This window comes from Heptranchias perlo, chromosome 20 (assembly GCF_035084215.1).
Source record: "Heptranchias perlo isolate sHepPer1 chromosome 20, sHepPer1.hap1, whole genome shotgun sequence".
NCBI lineage: Eukaryota > Metazoa > Chordata > Chondrichthyes > Hexanchiformes > Hexanchidae > Heptranchias > Heptranchias perlo.
The window spans coordinates 52,781,579-52,805,340 of NC_090344.1; the positions used below are offsets into that span (position 1 = coordinate 52,781,579).

A 23,762-nucleotide genomic window follows, 5' to 3' on the forward strand; every position below is an offset into this window, starting at 1 on the left:
GGTGTAAAAGGAGAGTCCGAGAGGTGAGCGCGGTGTAAAAGGAGAGTCCGAGAGGTGAGCTCAGTGTAAAAGGAGAGTCCGAGAGGTGAGCGCAGTGTAAAAGGAGAGTCCGAGATGTGAGCGCAGTGTAAAAGGAGAGTCCGAGAGGTGAGCGCAGTGTAAAAGGAGAGTCCGAGAGGTGAGCGCAGTGTAAAAGGAGAGTCCGAGAGGTGAGCGCAGTGTAAAAGGAGAGTCCGAGAGGTGAGCTCAGTGTAAAAGGAGAGTCCGAGAGGTGAGCACAGTGTAAAAGGAGAGTCCGAGAGGTGAGCGCAGTGTAAAAGGAGAGTCCGAGAGGTGAGCGCGGTGTAAAAGGAGAGTCCGAGAGGTGAGCGCGGTGTAAAAGGAGAGTCCGAGAGGTGAGCGCGGTGTAAAAGGAGAGTCCGAGAGGTGAGCGCGGTGTAAAAGGAGAGTCCGAGAGGTGAGCGCAGTGTAAAAGGAGAGTCCGAGAGGTGAGCTCAGTGTAAAAGGAGAGTCCGAGAGGTGAGCACGGTGTAAAAGGAGAGTCCGAGAGGTGAGCGCTGTGTAAAAGGAGAGTCCGAGAGGTGAGCGCGGTGTAAAAGGAGAGTCCGAGAGGTGAGCGCTGTGTAAAAGGAGAGTCCGAGAGGTGAGCGCGGTGTAAAAGGAGAGTCCGAGAGGTGAGCGCGGTGTAAAAGGAGAGTCCGAGAGGTGAGCGCGGTGTAAAAGGAGAGTCCGAGAGGTGAGCGCAGTGTAAAAGGAGAGTCCGAGAGGTGAGCACAGAGTAAAAGGAGAGTCCGAGAGGGGAGCGCGGTGTAAAAGGAGAGTCCGAGAGGTGAGCGCGGTGTAAAAGGAGAGTCCGAGAGGTGAGCACGGTGTAAAAGGAGAGTCCGAGAGGTGAGCACGGTGTAAAAGGAGAGTCCGAGAGGTGAGCACGGTGTAAAATGAGAGTCAGAGAGGTGAGCGTGGTGTAAAAGGAGAGTCCGAGAGGTGAACGCGGTGTAAAAGGAGAGTCCGAGAGGTGAGCGCAGTGTAAAAGGAGAGTCCGAGAGGTGAGCTCAGTGTAAAAGGAGAGTCCGAGAGGTGAGCTCAGTGTAAAAGGAGAGTCCGAGAGGTGAGCGCGGTGTAAAAGGAGAGTCTGAGAGGTGAGCGCGGTGTAAAAGGAGAGTCCGAGAGGTGAGCGCAGTGCAAAAGGAGAGTCCGAGAGGTGAGCGCGGTGTAAAAGGAGAGTCCGAGAGGTGAGCGCGCTGTAAAAGGAGAGTCCGAGAGGTGAGCGCAGTGTAAAAGGAGAGTCTGAGAGGTGAGCGCGGTGTAAAAGGAGAGTCTGAGAGGTGAGCTCAGTGTAAAAGGAGAGTCCGAGAGGTGAGCGCGGTGTAAAAGGAGAGTCCGAGAGGTGAGCGCAGTGTAAAAGGAGAGTCTGAGAGGTGAGCGCGGTGTAAAAGGAGAGTCCGAGAGGTGAGCGCGGGGTAAAAGGAGAGTCCGAGAGGTGAGCACAGTGTAAAAGGAGAGTCCGAGAGCGGGAGGAGAGTCCGAGAGGTGAGCTCAGTGTAAAAGGAGAGTCTGAGAGGTGAGCGCGGTGTAAAAGGAGAGTCCGAGAGGTGAGCGCGGTGTAAAAGGAGAGTCTGAGAGGTGAGCGCGGTGTAAAAGGAGAGTCCGAGAGGTGAGCGCTGTGTAAAAGGAGAGTCCGAGAGGTGAGCGCGGTGTAAAAGGAGAGTCCGAGAGGTGAGCACAGTGTAAAAGGAGAGTCCGAGAGGTGAGCACGGTGTAAAAGGAGAGTCCGAGAGGTGAGCACGGTGTAAAAGGAGAGTCCGAGAGGTGAGCGCTGTGTAAAAGGAGAGTCCGAGAGGTGAGCACAGTGTAAAAGGAGAGTTCGAGAGGTGAGCACGGTGTAAAAGGAGAGTCCGAGAGGTGAGCGCAGTGTAAAAGGAGAGTCCGAGAGGTGAGCGCAGTGTAAAAGGAGAGTTCGAGAGGTGAGCACGGTGTAAAAGGAGAGTCGGAGAGGTGAGCGCGGTGTAAAAGGAGAGTCCGAGAGGTGAGCTCAGTGTAAAAGGAGAGTCCGAGAGGTGAGCACAGTGTAAAAGGAGAGTCCGAGAGGTGAGCGCAGTGTAAAAGGAGAGTCCGAGAGGTGAGCACAGTGTAAAAGGAGAGTCCGAGAGGTGAGCACAGTGTAAAAGGAGAGTCCGAGAGGTGAGCACGGTGTAAAAGGAGAGTCCGAGAGGTGAGCGCGGTGTAAAAGGAGAGTCCGAGAGGGGAGCGCGGTGTAAAAGGAGAGTCCGAGAGGTGAGCGCAGTGTAAAAGGAGAGTCCGAGAGGTGAGCGCGGTGTAAAAGGAGAGTCCGAGAGGTGAGCACAGTGTAAAAGGAGAGTCCGAGAGGTGAGCGCAGTGTAAAAGGAGAGTCCGAGAGGTGAGTGCAGTGTAAAAGGAGAGTCCGAGAGGTGAGTGCAGTGTAAAAGGAGAGTCCGAGAGGGGAGCATGGTGTAAAAGGAGAGTCCGAGAGGTGAGTGCAGTGTAAAAGGAGAGTCCGAGAGGTGAGTGCAGTGTAAAAGGAGAGTCCGAGAGGGGAGCACGGTGTAAAAGGAGAGTCCGAGAGGTGAGCACAGTGTAAAAGGAGAGTCCGAGAGGTGAGCGCAGTGTAAAAGGAGAGTCCGAGAGGTGAGTGCAGTGTAAAAGGAGAGTCCGAGAGGTGAGCACGGTGTAAAAGGAGAGTCCGAGAGGTGAGCGCAGTGTAAAAGGAGAGTCCGAGAGGTGAGCGCTGTGTAAAAGGAGAGTCCGAGAGGTGAGCGCAGTGTAAAAGGAGAGTCCGAGAGGTGAGCACGGTGTAAAAGGAGAGTCTGAGAGGTGAGCACGGTGTAAAAGGAGAGTCCGAGAGGTGAGCGCAGTGTAAAAGGAGAGTCCGAGAGGTGAGCGCTGTGTAAAAGGAGAGTCCGAGAGGTGAGCGCAGTGTAAAAGGAGAGTCCGAGATGTGAGCGCAGTGTAAAAGGAGAGTCCGAGAGGTGAGCACGGTGTAAAAGGAGAGTCCGAGAGGTGAGCGCAGTGTAAAAGGAGAGTCCGAGAGGTGAGCACGGTGTAAAAGGAGAGTCCGAGAGGTGAGCGCAGTGTAAAAGGAGAGTCCGAGAGGTGAGCGCTGTGTAAAAGGAGAGTCCGAGAGGTGAGCGCAGTGTAAAAGGAGAGTCCGAGAGGTGAGCGCTGTGTAAAAGGAGAGTCCGAGAGGTGAGCGCAGTGTAAAAGGAGAGTCCGAGAGGTGAGCACAGTGTAAAAGGAGAGTCCGAGAGGTGAGCGTGGTGTAAAAGGAGAGTCCGAGAGGTGAGCGCAGTGTAAAAGGAGAGTCCGAGAGGTGAACGCAGTGTAAAAGGAGAGTCCGAGAGGTGAGCGCAGTGTAAAAGGAGAGTCCGAGAGGTGAGCGCTGTGTAAAAGGAGAGTCCGAGAGGTGAGCGCGGTTTAAAAGGAGAGTCCGAGAGGTGAGCACAGTGTAAAAGGAGAGTCCGAGAGGTGAGCGTGGTGTAAAAGGAGAGTCCGAGAGGTGAGCACGGTGTAAAAGGAGAGTCCGAGAGGTGAGCACAGTGTAAAAGGAGAGTCCGAGAGGTGAGCGCAGTGTAAAAGGAGAGTCCGAGAGGTGAGCGCAGTGTAAAAGGAGAGTCCGAGATGTGAGCGCAGTGTAAAAGGAGAGTCCGGGAGGTGAGCGCGGTGTAAAAGGAGAGTCCGAGAGGTGAGCGCAGTGTAAAAGGAGAGTCCGAGAGGTGAACGCAGTGTAAAAGGAGAGTCCGAGAGGTGAGCGCAGTGTAAAAGGAGAGTCCGAGAGGTGAGCGCAGTGTAAAAGGAGAGTCCGAGAGGTGAGCGCAGTGTAAAAGGAGAGTCCGAGAGGTGAGCGCAGTGTAAAAGGAGAGTCCGAGAGGTGAGCGCGGTGTAAAAGGAGAGTCCGAGAGGTGAGCGCAGTGTAAAAGGAGAGTCTGAGAGGTGAGCACGGTGTAAAAGGAGAGTCTGAGAGGTGAGCACGGTGTAAAAGGAGAGTCTGAGAGGTGAGCACAGTGTAAAAGGAGAGTCCCGAGAGCAGGAGGAGAGTCTGAGAGGTGAACGCAGTGTAAAAGAAGAGTCCGAGAGGTGAACGCGGTGTAAAAGGAGAGTCCAAGAGGTGAGCACAGTGTAAAAGGAGAGTCCGAGAGGTGAACTCAGTGTAAAAGGAGAGTCCGAGAGCAGGAGGAGAGTCCGAGAGGTGAACGCAGTGTAAAAGGAGAGTCCCGAGAGGTGAACGCAGTGTAAAAGGAGAGTCCGAGAGGTGAGCGCGGTGTAAAAGGAGAGTCCGAGAGGTGAACTCAGTGTAAAAGGAGAGTCCGAGAGCAGGAGGAGAGTCCCGAGAGGTGAACGCAGTGTAAAAGGAGAGTCCGAGAGGTGAACGCAGTGTAAATCTAAGGCAAGTCATGGCAGCACAGCCCAAACCCGTGATATGCTCCTCCTGCACTATGTGGGCAGTTATGGACACTACAGGTGTCCCTGGCGACCATGTGTGCAGGAAGTGTGTCCAGCTGCAGCTACTGGCTAACCGTATTTCAGAGCTGGAGCTGCTGGTGGACTCACTGTGGAGCATCCGTGATGCTGAGACTATCGTGGATAGCACGTTCAGTGAGGTGGTCACACCGCAGGTGAAGAATACGCAGGCAGAAAGGAAATGGGTGACCGCCAGGCAGAGTAAAAGGACTAGGCAGATAGAGCAGGAGTCCCCTGGGGCCATCTCCCTCTCAAACAGATATACCGCTTTGGATACTGTTGGGGAGATGGCTTATCAGGGGAAAGCAGCAAGAGCCAGGTTCGGGGCACCACGGGTGGCTCTGCTGCACAGGAGGGGAGGAAGAAGAGTGGCAGGGCTATAGTGATAGGGGATTCAATTGTAAGGGGAACAGATAGGTGTTTCTGTGGCCGCAAACGTGACTCCAGGATGGCATGGTGCCTCCCTGGTGCTAGGGTCAAGGATGTCACGGAGCGGCTGCAGGACATTCTGGAGGGGGAGGGTGAACAGCCAGTAGTCGTGGTCCATTTCGGTACCAACGACATTGGTAAAAAAAGGGATGAGGTCCTGCAAGGTGAATTTAAGGAGTTAGGAGATAAATTAAAAAGCAGGACCTCAAAGGTAGTGATCTCAGGATTACGACCGGTGCCACGTGCTAGTGAGTACAGGAACAGGAGAATAGACAGGATGAATGCGTGGCTGCAGGGATGGTGTAGGAGGGAGGGATTTAGATTCCTGGGACATTGGGACCGGTTCTGGGGAAGGTGGGACCTGTACAAGCGGGACGGGTTACACCCGAGCAGGACCGGGACCGATGTCCTCGCGGGGGTGTTTGCTAGTGCTGTTGGGGAAGGTTTAAACTAGAATGGCAGGGGCATGGGAACCTGAGCAGGGAGACAGAGGAGGGGGAAACAAGGACAGAAACAAAAAAGACAGAAAGGGAAGAAGCAATAGTGGAAGGCAGAGAAAACAAGGGCGAAAAACAAATAGGGCCATAGTGCAAAATAAAACTAAGATGACGAGCAATCTTAAAAAGACAAGTCTCAAGGCATTGTGTCTTAATGCGCGGAGCATTCGCAATGAGGTAGATGAATTAACAGCGCAGATAGATATTAACGGTTATGATATAGTTGCGATTACGGAGACATGGCTGCAGGGTGACCAAGGATGGGAACTGAACATCCAGGGGTATTCAATATTTAGGAAGGACAGGCAAAAAGGGAAAGGAGGTGGGGTAGCGTTGTTAGTAAAGGAGGAAATCAATGCAATAGTGAGGAAGGATATTGGCTCGGAAAATCACAATGTGGAATCTGTATGGGTGGAGCTAAGAAACACCAAGGGGCAGAAAACGTTGGTGGGGGTTGTCTATCGGCCCCCAGACAGTAGTGGAGATGCAGGTGAGGGCATTAAACAGGAAATTAGAGACGCATGCAAGAAGGGTACAACTATAATCATGGGTGACTTTAATCTACATATAGATTGGTCAAACCAAATTAGCAATAATACTGTGGGGGAGGAATTCCTGGAGTGTGTATGTGATGGTTTTCTAGACCAATACGTTGAGGAACCAACCAGAGAACAGGCGATCCTAGACTGGGTATTGTGCAATGAGAAAGGATTAATTAACAATCTTGTTGTGTGGGGTCCCTTTGGGAAGAGCGACCATAACATGATAGAATTCCTCATTAAGATGGAGAGTGAAGTAGTTGAATCTGAAACTAGGGTCCTGAATCTAAATAAAGGAAATTACGAAAGTATGAGGTGTGAGTTGGCGATGATAGATTGGGGAACTTTACTAAAAGGGATGATGGTGGATAGGCAATGGCTAATATTTTAAAGAACGTGTGCAGGAATTACAACAATTATTCATTCCTGTCTGGCGCAAAAATAAAACAGGAAAGGTGGCTCAACCGTGGCTTACAAAAGAAATTAGGGATAGTATTCGATCCAAAGAGGAGGCATATAAAATTGCCAGAAAAAGCGGCAAGCCCGAGGATTGGGAGCAGTTCAGAATTCAGCAAAGGAGGACAAAGAGATTGATTAAGAGGGGAAAAATAGAGTATGAGAGTAAACTGGCAGGGAACATAAAAACTGACTGTAAAAGCTTCTGTAAATATGTCAAGAGAAAAAGATTAGTGAAGACAAATGTAGGTCCCTTACAGTCAGAAATGGGGGAAATTATAATGGGGAACAAAGAAATGGCAGAACAATTAAACACATACTTTGGTTCTGTCCTCACAAAGGAGGACACAAATAACCTCCCAGAAATGTTAGGGAACCAAGGGTCTGGTGAGAGGGAGGAACTGAAGGAAATCAGTATTAGTGAAAAAAAATAGTGCTTGGGAAATTAATGGGGCTGAAGGCTGACAAATCCCCAGGGCCTGATAATCTACATCCCAGAGTACTAAAGGAAGTGGCCCTGGAAATAGTGGATGCATTGGTGATCATCTTCCAAAATTCTATAGACTCTGGAACAGTTCCTGCAGATTGGAGGGTGGCAAATGTAACCCCACTATTTAAAGAAGGAGGGAGAGAAAAAACAGGGAATTACAGACCAGTTAGCCTAACATCAGGAGTGGGGAAAATGCTAGAGTCTATTATAAAAGATGTGATAACAGAACACTTGGAAGGCATTAATGGGATTGGACAAAGTCAGCATGGGTTTATGAAAGGGAAATCATGCTTAACAAATCTACTGGAGTTTTTTGAGGATGTAACTAGTAGAATAGATAGGGGAGAAGCAGTGGATGTGGTGTATTTGGATTTTCAGAAGGCTTTTGATAAGGTCCCACACAAGAGGTTAGTGTGCAAAATTAAAGCACATGGGATTGGGGGGAATATACTGGCATGGATTGAGAATTGGTTGACAGACAGGAATCAGAGAGTCGGAATAAACGGGTCTTTTTCCAGGTGGCAGGCAGTGACTAGTGGGGTACCGCAGGGATCAGTGCTTGGGCCCCAGCTATTCACAATATAGATCAATGATTTGGATGAGGGAACGGAATGTAATATTTCCAAATTTGCAGACGACACAAAGCTGGGGTGGAATGTAAGCTGTGAGGAGGATGCAAAGAGGCTCCAATGTGATTTAGACAAGTTGGGTGAGTGGGCAAGAACATGGCAGATGCAGTGTAACGTGGATAAATGTGAGGTTATTCACTTTGGTTGTAAAAACAGAAAGACAGATTATTATCTGAATGGTGATAGATTGGGAAAAGGGGAGGTGTAACGAGACCTGGGTGTCCTTGTACACCAGTCGCTGGAAGCGAGCATTCAGGTGCAGCAAGCAGTTAGGAAGGCGAATGGTATGTTGGCCTTCATTGCAAGAGGATTTGAGTACAGGAACAGGGATGTCTTACTGCAGTTATACAGGGCCTTGGTGAGACCACATCTGGAGTATTGTGTGCAGTTTTGGTCTCTTTATCTGAGGAAGGATGTCCTTGCCATGGAGGGAGTGCAACAAAGGTTTACCAGACTGATTCCTGGGATGGCGGGACTGACATATGAGGAGAGATTGGGTCGACTAGGCCTATATTCACTCGAGTTTAGAAGAATGAGAGGGGATCTCATCGAAACATATAAAATTCTAACAGGACTAGACAGACTAGATGCAGGGAGGATGTTCCCGATGGCTGGGGAGTCCAGAACCAGGGGTCACAGTCTCAGGATACGGGGTAGGACATTTAGAACCGAGATGAGGAGAAATTTCTTCACTCAGAGGGTGGTGAACCTGTGGAATTCTCTACCACAGAAGGCAGTGGAGGCCAAGTCATTAGATGTATTCAAGAAGGAGATAGATATATTTCTTAATGCTAAAGGGATCAAGGGAAATGGGGAAAAAGCAGGAACAGGGCACTGAGTTAGACGATCAGCCATGATCATTTTGAATGGCAGAGCAGGCCCGAAGGGCCGAATGGCCTACTCTTGCTCCTATTTTCTATGTTTCTTTGTTTCTATGAGTTGTGAAGTCAGACCATGAGTTGAATGTGAATCAGATGTCATAGCTCCTCACAGTCTATTCCTTAATTATTACATGTCAGCAACCCTTTGCAAGGTGCCAGAAACAGACTCCAGCAGTTAAATACTTTCAATTTATTCAACTATTTTCATGAATGAAATTTGTTCACTTCCCAATTGGCAGAGATTGGAGATTTGATCCTGATTGAAGTTAGATGAACTCAGTCAGACTGGCACTAGATCTCCTGCCATTCCCATCACAATGACACTGGACACAAGCAGCTCATTTTGTGCCCAGCGCTACTAGGACAGGTCGGAGGGCATTTCAATTTTACACCGCCCCTACCAGGCAATGGATTACACTCTGAGACCCTGGGAAATGTACACTTTTCAAAGAATATGAACTCCACAGGCAGCCAGCAACCCTCAGTGGCTGCAACATGCAGCAGAAATCTCCCTCATCCAAGGGGGAGGAGGAGGGGGGAGGGATGGAAGGGGAGGAGGAAGAGGAGGGAGGGAGGGAAGGGGAGCAGGAGGGGAGGGGAGCAGGAGGGAAGGGGAGCAGGAGGGAAGGGGAGCAGGAGGGGAGGGGAGAGAGGGAAGGGGAGCAGGAGGGGAGGGGAGGGAGGGAAGGGGAGCAGGAGGGGAGGGGAGGGAGGGGGAGCAGGAGGGAGGGAAGGGGAGCAGGAGGGTAGGGGAGGGGAGCAGGAGGGTAGGGGAGGGGAGCAGGAGGGTAGGGGAGGGGAGGGAGCGGGAGGGGAGGGAGGGAAGGGGAGCAGGAGGGGAGGGAGGGAGGGAAGGGGAGCAGGGGGGGAGGGAGGGAGGGATGGGGAGCAGGAGGGGAGGGAGGGAAGGAAGGGGAGCAGGAGGGGAGGGAGGGAAGGAAGGGGAGCAGGAGGGGAGGGAGGGAAGGAAGGGGAGCAGGGTGGGAGGGAGGGAGGGAAGGAAGGGGAGCAGGGTGGGAGGGAGAGAAGGAAGGGGAGCAGGGTGGGAGGGAGGGAAGGAAGGGGAGCAGGGTGGGAGGGAGAGAAGGAAGGGGAGCAGGGTGGGAGGGAGGGAAGGAAGTGGAGCAGGGTGGGAGGGAGGGAAGGAAGGGGAGCAGGGTGGGAGGGAGGGAAGGGGAAGAGGAGAGCAGGAGGAAGAGGGGACGGAGGACATGGAGATGGAGGAGGAGGGGGAGGGGAGGAGTAGAAGGGGAAGGAGGGAGGGAGAGGAGGATGGAGAGGAGCGATGGAGAGGAGGGGAGAAGGAGGAGGAGGAAGAGGGAGGGAGGGAGTGGGCGGATGAGGAAGGAGGGAGCAGATGATGGATGCAGAGGGGAGAGGGAGGGAGAGAAAGAGAGGAGGAGTAGGAGAGCAGGAAGAGGGAGGGGAGGGAGGACATGGAGGTGGAGGGGAGGAGGAGGAGGTGGAGGAGGTGGGTACCTCAGGATATGCTGGAAGCAACTGCAGACTCAAAGGCAAGAATTGTTCCTCACCTGTGACCAGGATACCAATTTGGTGAAAAATAATACACTAAATATTAAAGCCTCTTTTTAAGAAAAGAAAATGAGTTTCCTGAAGTAAATCATGAGAGCCGGCACTTTGCACCCATTGAATTTCGGAAAGTGAGTGAATGGTTCCTCGAAACATTTAGCAGCTGGATCAGGACCCAGCTCAGTAAGTGTCACAGGACATGGGAAATCCTGCCTCAAAAGAATGAGCTGCTGGTGCCAGCAGCCAGAAACACAGCTGGAGTTCCTCTCCCACATCTGGGGATGAACCTCCACCATTTATTTAAGTGTAAACTGAGGGCAACAACATTTGGGAATGGGCTGGACACGTCATTGCAGGAGGGGCTACATCGGGTCAGCTGGTTGGGCTGCTCCAGTAGTTGTTGATGCTGTTGTGCATTTGCAGTATCTGAGAGTTTCCTGTTTCAGGTTGTGGTTTTTTATCTCTTACCTCACGGACCCGAGTACTGAAACTGCTGATCTGACAGCAGCTCATCTCCCTGATCCTGCCGTCAGTCCAGATGTCACTCCAGATGTCACACCGTCCGTCACACTGTCCCTCCGTCACACTGTCCCTCCGTCACACCGTCCGTCACACCGTCCGTCACACCGTCCGTCACACTGTCCCTCCGTCACACTGTCCCTCCGTCACACCGTCCGTCACACCGTCCGTCACACTGTCCCTCCGTCACACCGTCCGTCACACCGTCCGTCACACTGTCCCTCCGTCACACCGTCCGTCACACCGTCCGTCACACTGTCCCTCCGTCACACTGTCCCTCCGTCACACCGTCCGTCACACCGTCCGTCACACTGTCCCTCCGTCACACTGTCCCTCCGTCACACCGTCCGTCACACCGTCCGTCACACTGTCCCTCCGTCACACCGTCCGTCACACCGTCCGTCACACTGTCCCTCCGTCACACTGTCCCTCCGTCACACCGTCCGTCACACCGTCCGTCACACTGTCCCTCCGTCACACCGTCCGTCACACCGTCCGTCACACTGTCCCTCCGTCACACCGTCCGTCACACCGTCCGTCACACTGTCCCTCCGTCACACTGTCCCTCCGTCACACCTTCAGGGTAAAACCACCTTTCAACCCAGTGACTGAAGCACATGTCCCACTCTCCAGTGTAAAGAAAGAATGAAAGACCTGCATTTCTATAGCACCTTTCACGACCTCAAGACGTCCCAAAGAGCTTTACAGCCAATGTAGTATTTCTGAAGTGTAGTCACTGTTGTAATGTGGGAAACGCAGCAGCCAATTTGCGCACAGCAAGATCCCACAAACAGCAATGTGATAATGACCAGATAATCTGTTTTAGTGATGTTGGTTGAGGGATAAATATTGGCCAGGACACCAGGGGGATCTCCCTTGCTCTTCGAAACAGTGCCATAGGATCATTTACGTCCACCTGAGAGGGCAGATAGGGCCTTGGTTTAACGTCTCATCCGAAAGATGGCATCTCTGCCAATGCAACATCCCCTCAGTACTGACCCTCCAATGGTGCAGCGCTCCCTCAGTACTGACCCTCCGACAGTGCAGCGCTCCCTCAGTACTGACCGTCCGACAGTGCAGCGCTCCCTCAGTACTGACCCTCCGACGGTGCAGCGCTCCCTCAGTACTGACCCTCCGACAGTGCAGCGCTCACTCAGTACTGACCCTCCGACAGTGCAGTGCTCCCTCAGTACTGACACTCCGACAGTGCAGTGCTCCCTCAGTACTGACCCTCCGACAGTGCAGCACTCCCTCAGTATTGACCCTCCAACGGTACAGCGCTCCCTCAGTACTGACCCTCCAACGGTGCAGCGCTCCCTCAGTACTGACCCTCCAATGGTGCAGCGCTCCCTCAGTACTGACCTGAAATGTCAGCCTAGATTATGTGTGCAAGTCTCTGGAGTGGGACTTGACCCCATGACCTGCTGACTCAGAGGAGAGGGTGCTACCCGCAGAGCCACGGCTGAGAATAAAAGCAGGACCTCGCTATGGAACCGTGACCGAGTTTAGAAGTCACAATATACTTACGGGTGAAGGCGGCCATTCAGTCCATCTGGATTCATTCATCCAGAACAACTCCACTCCCCCCGTTGCCGTCTCCCACTGCTCCCTGAATGATTTCCGGGTTGGCCTGTGTGACCATTCCATTCACCCGCTCCTCTGGTTACGATCTGAGCTTCTGAGTTACAGTTTACAATATTTCCTCCCTTGTATCCTGTCATTTATTAAATATATTCAGGAAGCTGGGTAATTGGGAAGGGGTTTGATTTTTTAGAAAGTTCTGATGGTGACAGCAATTATATCAAACTAGATCTGTGATTGATGAGAACACAGTCCCAGGGAACAAGATAAAATGAGAATAAAAGGTGCAAAAGCTTAAAACTATATATCGACAGTTTCTATATTCTTGAACATATACACATTTGGAAAAAACATGTGGTTTTGTTTCTCTCTCTCTGGACCCTTCACTTGGCGTTCAAACCATTTCGTTTTTTTGAAAGTCTTGTTGGCTCAGGGAGTCGGTGCTGACAGCATAGTTGGGGAATTAGAGTCACATAAACAAACTTTCAAAGAATCCCGGTCAGACTTGGCTTTAAATGGAAAGTGACAGGACCATTTACAATCAATATGCATTTGTCAGATTGAAGGGGCAATGATGCTGGATTTGGGAAGATTTCTTCCATTTTCAGTTCCTGGAACAGCCAGTATTGAAAATTAAGCTCAATCAGCAAAACCTCTGATAATTTTCCTGTACGACATCTGCTTCATTGTAAACTTCCCTCCCCCATATCTCCTTAAGGCACTGACTCTCACTGGGGTACAGATCCCACAGACACGGACTCTCACTGGGGTACGGGTCCCACAGACACCGACTCTCACAGGGGTACGGGTCCCACACACACCGACTCTCACTGGGGTACGGGTCCCACAGACACCGACTCTCACTGGGGTACGGGTCCCACAGACACCGACTCTCACTGGGGTACGGGTCCCACAGACACCGACTCTCACTGGGGTACGGGTCCCACAGACACCGACTCTCACTGGGGTACGGGTCCCACACACACCGACTCTCACTGGGGTACGGGTCCCACACACACCGACTCTCACTGGGGTACGGGTCCCACAGACACCGACTCTCACTGGGGTACGGGTCCCACAGACACCGACTCTCACTGGGGTACGGGTCCCACAGACACCGACTCTCACTGGGGTACGGGTCCCACACACACCGACTCTCACTGGGGTACGGGTCCCACAGACACCGACTCTCACTGGGGTACGGGTCCCACAGACACCGACTCTCACTGGGGTACGGGTCCCACACACACCGACTCTCACTGGGGTACGGGTCCCACAGACACCGACTCTCACTGGGGTACGGGTCCCACACACACCGACTCTCACTGGGGTACGGGTCCCACACACACCGACTCTCACTGGGGTACGGGTCCCACAGACACCGACTCTCACTGGGGTACGGGTCCCACAGACACCGACTCTCACTGGGGTACGGGTCCCACAGACACCGACTCTCACTGGGGTACGGGTCCCACAGACACCGACTCTCACTGGGGTACGGGTCCCACAGACACCGACTCTCACTGGGGTACGGGTCCCACAGACACCGACTCTCACTGGGGTACGGGTCCCACACACACTGACTCTAACTGGGGTACGGGTCCCACACACACCGACTCTCACTGGGGTACGGGTCCCACAGACACCGACTCTCACTGGGGTACGGATCCCACACACACCGACTCTCACTGGGGTACGGGTCCCACAGACACCGACTCTCACTGGGGTACGGGTCCCACACACACCGACTCTCACTGGGGTACGGGTTCCACAGACACTGACTCCTGCGTGGGCATCACAGGCAAGAATGACCTCTCCTCATTCAACACGTCCACACGCATATACAGACACACAAACATGAGCAGAAATGTGCTCGGGCTCTGGGCTATGATGTAAGCAGGGAGGCGGGGCCAGCGGGTACAGGTGGTGATGTAAGCAGGGAGGCGAGGTCAGCGGGTACAGGTGGTGATGTAAGCAGGGGGCGGGGCCAGCGGGTACAGGTGGTGATGTAAGCAGGGAGGCGGGGTCAGCGGGTACAGGTGGTGATGTAAGCAGGGAGGCGGGGCCAGCGGGTACAGGTGGTGATGTAAGCAGGGGGGCGGGGCCAGCGGGTACAGGTGGTGATGTAAGCAGGGAGGCGGGGCCAGTGATGTAAGTGTTAAAAGTGGATAGCCCGGTGGTGAAGGATCGAATACCAGAGCCTGGTCTTCAGTTGCTTCCAAGCCTCTATTCACAGAGACCCGCACAACACATCCTCAATCAGCTCTCTTGTAAATGGATGAGAGAGTCCCCAATTGATACAATTAACTCTAATTAATATAAATCACATGGTTATTATTGACAATAAGCAGGGAGGCAGGGCCACCAAGCCTTGATCTGTCACTCTCTCCCTCCTGATTGCCTGGGTCCCTCCCCAAGGGTCCCCGCGGGGCTGCAGCCTCCTGCTGCTGGTTTTCCCGCTCGGCTGCGATCAGCCTGTCAATTTTGCTGGCTGCCGGGCGGGAAACAGTCCAATAAAATTATAATGAGGTCCTACCGGGTTTCTACTGTGCTCTCCCGCACCCAGCCCGCCTCGGCCCCGCCTCCCCTCCCCCGCACCCAGCCCGCCTCCCCCGCACCCAGCCCGCCTCCCCCGCACCCCCCGCCTCCCCCCACCCCCCCCCTCCCCGCCTCCCCACCCCCGCACCCAGCCCGCACCCGCACCGCCCCCCTTGGGAGAGCATTCACTGTCCAGCCTCAGATACAGGAAGGTGTAACAGCTACCAGTACCTGCTGACCTGTAACCAAGCAAGTGAGTCCCTGCCCTCAGGAGAGGAGGACGAAAGGGTTGGGGGGCCTTGAAATGAGTGAATTGTACCGGGTCAGCACAGCTTTAAAAGGAACACGTTATTCTCAGTTTGCAGCTCTGGGCCTCAGAATGAGGCAGTAATTCACCATTCCCGAGATTACAATCAGTCAGTCAGTCAGTCAAGGGCCTGCTTACCCCATCAATACACAACAGTTCTCAGCTGTTCTCTGGGGACTGGGAGAACATTTCCGATTGCTGCACAATCATTATGAACATTCCTAGATGGAGATCTTTTTAGACGTGACACTCTGCAGCAAGGGGGCCAGAGGTACAGATGGTTTATTGCAGACCCTACTTTTGATTCCTTTCCATTTCTCTTTATCCTCCTTGTTTTTCTACCTTTGTCCCCCAACTGAAGCTCGATGCTGTCACTCACCTCGGAGATTAAGCTGTTGGTGCGTGTTAGCATTGCTCGCGCCATAACTGGGCAGGCTAATCAGCTGATGATAAGGTGAGCTGATTATTCCCAGTTTCCCCCACTCCCTCAGAGCTGTGGTCTGATGTGACCAAGGAATACAGAAGCTCACCCCAAACCCAAGCAACAGGAAGCCAGTTAGACCTGAACCTGTAATTGGAAACTGCCACTCCACCAGATGTGCTACTGCAATCTCTGGAAGTAATTCAAGTCATATTGGTGCTTGTTTGGGGGAAGCAGTTGTATTCAAAGACAATTTTCCAGTGCTCCAGTGAGGACCAAATGTTTGTTCTTCATCCATTACAAATACTGAATTCTTCCAAACTCAGGACATGAACACTTCACTCCTCTACAGACTTACAAGTCTCCTGCCTCATTCTGGAAAACCCAAGCACGCCTAGAGACAACATTTCTGTTTGGAAAGCCATGCCGATCAGTAACGGAACTGATTTTTAGTTAATGTCGTGCTGCACCTTCCACTTGCCTTTTATCTAAATATATATCTGGTTAGCAATGGGTTACATGGGTCAGTAAGGATCAAAGTGGTCGGATTCTTGCAGTTGTTAGGATGGTGAAAATGTCAAACAGACAAAAGACAGTCAGTGAAATAGAAATAGTGTAGGTGGAAAGGAAAGAAAGATTTCAGGAGCTTTGCTTAATTACCTTCACAGAATCTTGTTCTTGGGAGATTATATAGAGGAACCTTTTCTTGTACGATTCTTGGTGTTAAAATATTGAAACAATGAAAATGGCAGCTAGCAATGGGTCTGCTCCCATCACATTAGAGAAAAACTAATTTAATCTTCGAGATGCCAGGAAACCGTCCAGTCTCCTGAAATGACCAAAAGTGGCTTTTCTCTCGGAAAGCTGGTACCAGGAATAGAGGGAGCAAAACTTGGGCAGAATGGTCACATGGAAATGGGATCAATCCAGAATCGTATCCCATATCAGCCCCTCACCTGCCCGAATTGCCAATGACAGCTCACACCGCGACACACCCAGCCTCTGACACACCCAGCCCCTTCACACCAGCCCGCGACACACCCAGCCCCTTCACACCCAGCCTCTGACACACCCAGCCCCTTCACACCAGCCAGCGACACACCCAGCCTCTGACACACCCAGCCAGCGACACACCCAGCCTCTGACACACCCAGCCAGCGACACACCCAGCCTCTGACACACCCAGCCCCTTCACACCAGCCCGCGACACACCCAGTCCCTTCACACCAGCCCGCGACACACCCAGCCTCTGACACACCAGCCCCTTCACACCAGCCCGCGACACACCAGCCCGCGACACACCCAGCCTCTGACACACCAGCCCCTTCACACCAGCCCCTTCACACCAGCCAGCGACACACCCAGCCCTCCCCAACAACTAGCTCCCCCCTCAACATCCATCCCCCCAAACACACACCCAGCAGCCCCCACAAACACACACCCCTCCCCCCCACCCCCCCAAACACACCCCCCCTCCCCCCACCCCCCCAAACACACCCTCCCCCCCCACACACCCCCCCAAACACACACCCTCCCCCCCCACCCTCCCCCCCAAACACACACCCCCTCCCCCCCACCCCCCCAAACACACCCCTCCCCCCCACACCCCCCCAAACACACACCCTCCCCCCCACCCTCCCCCCCAAACACACACCCCCTCCCCCCCACCCCCCCAAACACACCCCTCCCCCCCACACCCCCCCAAACACACACCCCCTCCCCCCACCCCCCCAAACACCCCCCCCCCCCACAGGAGGGAGACATCTTACGATCTGCCCCCCCAGTACTGGTGTGAACCTCTGGCCAACGCGAGGCCTGTGATTCGGGCGATCATTCGATTGTTGATTGTCCGAGTCACAATTTCAAAATTTGCAGATGACACAAAACTCGGAAGGTGAGTGAACAGTGAGGAGAGTGATAGACATCAGGAGGATATAGTCAGGCTGGTGGAATGGGCGGACACGGGGCAGATGCTCTGAACTGGTAACAAGATTAAACTGTTTCTGCATTTATGATTTAGAAAATAACAACATGTTTTGGTCTGACAGGAGCTCCCAGGATAAGCATCATCTACCAGCCGGTCCCATGGGCGACAACCCTGCTCCTGACCTTTATCAACGCTATTTCTCAGCTGGAGAGACTCTGGACTGCAGAACTCACTCTGACTTCCCATCTCTACCACACTAGACATTCCTCATCCCTGTGTAAATGAGCCTGAAACCAGCAACAGGATAATGTACAAACCCACCTCGAAACACCCTGTAACATTACAAACCCACCTCGAAACACCCTGTAACATTACAAACCCACCTCGAAACACCCTGTAACATTACAAACCCACCTCTAAACACCCTGTAACATTACAAACCCACCTCTAAACACCCTGTAACATTACAAACCCACCTCTAAACACCCTGTAACACGCTCCATTACAAACCCACCTCTAAACACCCTGTAACACGCTCCATTACAAACCCACCTCTAAACACCCTGTAACACGCTCCATTACAAACCCACCTCTAAACACCCTGTAACACGCTCCATTACAAACCCACCTCTTAACACCCTGTAACACACTCCGTTACAAACCCACCTCTAAACACCCTGTAACACGCTCCATTACAAACCCACCTCTAAACACCCTGTTACATATAAAAAGGAGTGGTGGGGCCGATTAGGGACCAAAAAAGAGATCTACTCATGGAGGCAGAAGGCATGGCTGAGGTACTAAATGAGTATTTTGCATCTGTCTTTACCAACAAAGAAGATGCTGCCAGAGTCTCAGTAAAAGAGGAGGTAGTTGAGATAGAGTAGGGACTAGAGTACAAGGGGGCAGAAGTTATGCTGCAGCTATACAAAACCCTGGTTAGACCGCACCTGGAGTACTGTGAGCAGTTCTGGGCACCGCACCTTCGGAAGGACATACTGGCCTTGGAGGGAGTGCAGCGTAGGTTTACTAGAATGATACCCGGACTTCAAGGGTTAAGTTACGAGGAGAGATTACACAAATTGGGGTTGTATTCTCTCGAGTTTCGAAGGTTAAGGGGTGATCTGATCGAAGTTTATAAGATATTAAGGGGAACGGATAGGGTGGATAGAGAGAAACTATTTCCGCTGGTTGGGGATTCTAGGAGTAGGGGGCACAGTCTAAAAATTAGAGCCAGACCTTTCAGGAGCGAGATTAGAAAACACTTCTACACACAAAGGGTGGTAGAAGTTTGGAACTCTCTTCCGCAAACGGCAATTGATACTAGCTCAATTGCTAAATTTAAATGTGAGATAGATAGCTTTTTGCCAACCAAAGGTATTAAGGGATATGGGCCAAAGGCAGGTATATGGAGTTAGATCACAGATCAGCCATGGTCTTTTCAAATGGCGGAGCGGGCTAGAGGGGCTGAATGGCCTACTCCTGTTCCTATGTTCTTAGATACTGGATGGACTAAAAATTGATAAAGAGGAGGTACTAGAAAGGCTAGCTGAACTTAAAGTAGATAAGTCACCTGGTCCGGATGGGATGCATCCTAGGTTGCTGAGGGAAGTAAGGGTGGAAATTGCGGAGGTACTGGCCATAATCTTCCAATCGTCCTTAGATACAGAGGTGGTGCCAGAGGACTGGAGAATTGCAAATGTTACACCCTTGTTCAAAAAAGGTTGTAAGGATAAACCCAGCAACTACAGGCCAGTCAGTTTAACCTCAGTGGTGGGGAAACTTTTGGAAATGAGAATCCAGGACAGAATTAACAGTCACTTGGACAAGTGTGGATTGATTAGGGAAAGCCAGCACGGATTTGTTAAAGGCAAATCATGTTTAACCACCTTGATTTGAGTTTTTTAATGAGGTAACAGAGAGGGTCGATGAGGGCAATGCAGTTGATGTGGTGTATATGGACTTCCAAAAGGCTTTTGATAAAGTGCCGCATAATAGGCTTGTCAGCAAAGTTGAAGCCCATGGAATAAAAGGGGCAGTGGCAGCATGGATAGGAAATTGGCTCAGTGACAGGAAACAGAGAGTATTGAACATTTGTTTTACAGATTGGAGGGAGGTGTGCAGTGGTGTTCCCCAGGGGTCGGTACTAGGACCACTGCTGTTTTTGATATATATTAACGATGATAATTTTAAAAAATATATTATTGGGTGTACAGGGCACAATTTCAAAATTTGCAGATGACACAAAACTTGGAAGGGTAGTAAACAGTGATGAGGATAGTGATAGACTTCACGAGGATATAGACAGGCTGGTGGCATGGGCGGACAAGTGGCAGATGAAATTTAACGCAGAGAAATGTGAAGTGATACATTTCAGTAGGAAGAACGAGGAGAAGCAATATAAACTTAAAAGTACAATTCCAAAAGAGGTGCAGGAACAGAGAGATCTGGGGCAAATGTGCACAAATCATTAAAGGTGGCAGGTTGAGAAAGCGGTTAAAAAAGCATACGGGATCCTGGGCTTTATAAATAGAGGCATAGAGTATAAAAGCAAGGATGTCATGATGAACCTTTATAAAACACTGGTTCGTTCACAACTGGAGTATTGTGTCCAGTTCTGGGCACCTCACTTCAGGAAAGATGTGAAGGCCTTAGAGAGGGTGCAGAAGAGATTTACCAGAATGATTCCGGGGATAAGGGACTTTAGTTACGTGGATAGACTGGAGAAGCTCGGGTTGTTCTCCTTGGAACAGAGAAGGTTGCGAGGAGATTTGATAGAGGTATTCAAAATAATGAAGGGTCCAGACAGAGTAGATAGAGAGAAACTGTTCCAATTGGCGGAAGGGTCAAGAACCAGAGGACACAGATTTAAGGTGATTGGCAAAAGAACCAAAGGTGACATGAGGAAAAACTTTTTTACACAGCGAGTGGTTAGGATCTGGAATGCATTGCCCGAGGGGGTGGTGGAGGCAGATTCAATCATGGCCTTCAAAAGGGAACTGGATAAGTATTTGAAGGGAAAAATTTGCATGGCTACGGGGATAGGGAGGGGGAGACTAGCTGGATTGCTCTTGCAGAGAGCTGGCATGAACTCGACGGGCTGAATGGCCTCCTTCTGTGCTGTAACCATTCTATGATTACATTACAAACCCACCTCTAAACACCTTCTAACACATTAAACTACAAACCCACATCTGAACACCCTGTAACACATTTCAACGCAAACAAACATGATACTGATGTCCCAGGTATGTTCCTTCACTGAAAACAATGATTTGTCCCGTGTCACTGCCCTGACAATGACGAGCTTAACAAAGCATGCCCCTGTTAGCCTGAGGTTAATCTTAGTTATTCTTCCTCTTACCATACGGAGTGTCAAAATAATGACACTTGTAAGAGTACTGAGAGTGATCATGCTTGCTGGAGTATTGGAGCGTTGGGAAAGTATTCTGCAGCCCATACGTTTCATGGATGTGATGGAATGTTTCAAACAAAAGTTTGGGGAAACTTTCCATTCAGCTGAATAATATTTAAACATTTTGTTTTGGTTGAAAAAACAAGTCAGCAGAGAGAAGTTCGTTTTACCTTTTTGCTTGTCCATTGTGGATGATTGAATCTAAAAACAAAGGCGCCCTTCTGCATGTCCCATTGCTGCTCTGGATCCTTTGTCTTAAGGCTGAGCGTCTCTGCAAACTGTTACTGTACTCAGCACAACCCAAACTGGACATTATATCAACACTGATTCTTAAACAGGAAGCGAGGAGGTAGTTTGGAGCCTGGAGTCGGACAACTCCCGAATACAGCACCATCTGCTGCCCCGGGAGGCTTGGAACAGAGTCGGGAGGAGGGTCTTTGAGGCGGGGGTCGGGGGAGACTGTGCTCCAAACGGGAGTGAAACCAATGAGTTGTTTCTGGCAGGTGAGTGATGAGGGAAAGTCACCCATCGCCTGCACCTGGTGGGGATATTTCTGCAAACCGAAGGACGATCTCCCTTCCTTTTCTCGCTCCCTTCAAATATGCAGAATGCTTTTGTGATCGCAAACAGGATAAAGTATATCAAATATTCTTAATGATAAACCAGAAAGCACTCAGTTTTCCCAAACACCAGCAAAAGTATTTTAATATCGCAGAGGGGTGACTGACCAGAGCAGAGAGGTGACTGACCGGAGCAGAGAGGTGACTAACCAGAGGTGACTGAGCAGAGCAGAGAGGTGACTGACCAGAGCAGAGAGGTAACTGACTGGAGCAGAGGTGACTGACCAGAGGTGACTGAGCAGAGCAGAGAGTTGACTGACCAGAGCAGAGAGGTGACTGACCGGAGCAGAGAGGTGACTGGTCAGAGCAGAGAGGTAACTGGTCATAGCAGAGGGGTAACTGACCGGAGCAGAGAGGTAACTGACCGGAGCAGAGGGGTAACTGGTCAGAGCAGAGAGGTGACTGACCAGAGCAGAGAGGTAACTGACCGGAGCAAAGAGGTGACTGACCGGAGCAAAGAGGTAACTGACCAGAGCAGAGAGGTGACTGACCAGAGCAGTGAGGTGACTGACCAGAGCAGTGAGGTGACTGACCAGAGCAGAGAGTTGACTGACCAGAGCAGTGAGGTGACTGACCAGAGGTGACTGACCAGAGCAGAGAGGTGACTGACCAGAGCAGAGAGGTAACTGGTCATAGCAGAGAGGTAACTGACCAGAGCAGAGAGGTAACTGACCAGAGCAGAGAGGTAACTGACCAGAGCAGAGAGGTAACTGACCAGAGCAGATAGGTGACTGACCAGAGGTGACCGACCAGAGCAGATAGGTGACTGACCCAAGGTGACTGACCAGAGCAGACAGGTAACTGACCGGAGCAGAGAGGTAACTGACCAGAGCAGAGAGGTGACTGACCAGAGCAGAGAGGTAACTGACCAGAGCAGAGAGGTGACTGACCAGAGCAGAGAGGTGACTGACCAGAGGTGACCGACCAGAGCAGATAGGTGACTGACCCAAGGTGACTGACCAGAGCAGACAGGTAACTGACCAGAGCAGAGAGGTAACTGATCAAAGCAGAGAGGTGACTGACCAGAGCAGAGAGGTAACTGACCAGAGCAGAGAGGTGACTGACCAGAGCAGAGAGGTAACTGACTAGAGCTGAGAGGTGACTGGTCAGAGCAGAGAGGTAACTGACCAGAGGTGACTGACCAGAGCAAAGAGGTGACTGACCGGAGCAGAGAGGTGACTGACCGGAGCAGAGAGGTGACTGACTGGAGCAGAGAGGTGACTGACCAGAGGTGACTGAGCAGAGCAGAGAGTTGACTGACCAGAGCAGAGAGGTGACTGACCGGAGCAGAGAGTTGACTGACCAGAGCAGAGAGGTGACTGACCAGAGCAGAGAGGTGACTGACCAGAGCAGAGAGGTAATTGGTCAGTGCAGAGAGGTGACTGACCGGAGCAGAGAGGTAACTGACCAGAGCAGTGAGGTAACTGACCAGAGCAGAGAGGTGACTGGTCAGAGCAGAGAGGTAACTGACCAGAGGTGACTGACCAGAGCAAAGAGGTGACTGACCGGAGCAGAGAGGTGACTGACCAGAGCAGAGAGGTGACTGACCAGAGCAGAGAGGTAACTGACCAGAGCAGATAGGTGACTGACCGGAGCAGAGAAGTGACTGACCAGAGCAGAGAGTTGACTGACCAGAGCAGTGAGGTGACTGACCAGAGCAGAGAGTTGACTGACCAGAGCAGTGAGGTGACTGACCAGAGCAGAGAGTTGACTGACCAGAGCAGAGAGTTGACTGACCAGAGCAGTGAGGTGACTGACCAGAGCAGTGAGGTGACTGACCAGAGGTGACTGACCAGAGCAGAGAGGTGACTGACCAGAGCAGAGAGGTAACTGGTCATAGCAGAGAGGTAACCGACCAGAGCAAAGAGGTGACTGACCAGAGCAGAGGGGTAACTGACCAGAGCAGAGAGGTGACTGACCAGAGCAGAGGGGTAACTGGTCAGAGCAGAGAGGTGACTGGTCAGAGCAGATAGGTGACTGACCAGAGGTGACCGACCAGAGCAGATAGGTGACTGACCCAAGGTGACTGACCAGAGCAGACAGGTAACTGACCGGAGCAGAGAGGTAACTGACCAGAGCAGAGAGGTGACTGACCGGAGCAGCGGGGTAACTGACCAGAGCAGAGAGGTAACTGATCAAAGCAAAGAGGTGACTGACCAGAGCAGAGAGGTAACTGACCAGAGCAGTGAGGTAACTGACCAGAGCAGAGAGGTGACTGACCAGAGCAGATGGGTGACTGACCAGAGCAGAGAGGTAACTGACCAGAGCAGAGAGGTGACTGACCAGAGGTGACTGACAGAGCAGTGAGGTAACTGACCAGAGCAGAGAGGTAACTGACCAGAGCAGAGAGGTAACTGACCAGAGCAGAGAGGTGACTGACCGGAGCAGAGAGGTGACTGACCAGAGCAGAGAGGTGACTGACCAGAGCAGAGAGGTAACTGACCAGAGCAGAGAGGTGACTGACCAGAGCAGATGGGTGACTGACCAGAGCAGAGAGGTGACTGACC

The 23,762-nt window shown here is 51.7% G+C and overlaps 1 protein-coding gene across 2 annotated transcripts in view; it reads right to left on the minus strand.

Annotated features, from left to right (window-relative positions):
* The window catches only part of si:dkey-220o5.5 (actin filament-associated protein 1-like 2), a 100,712-nt gene extending 79,763 nt beyond the window's left edge, over window positions 1-20,949 (minus strand). Inside the window, exon 1 of one of the 2 annotated variants that reach the window (XM_068001397.1) lies at window positions 20,806-20,949. In XM_068001397.1, the coding sequence (XP_067857498.1) occupies window positions 20,806-20,821 (16 nt within the window). In that variant the 5' untranslated portion in view covers window positions 20,822-20,949. The remainder of the gene's footprint in view (window positions 1-20,805) is intronic. The other variant, XM_068001398.1, reaches the window with a different exon arrangement.
* Between the last annotated feature and the right edge of the window lie 2,813 nt (window positions 20,950-23,762).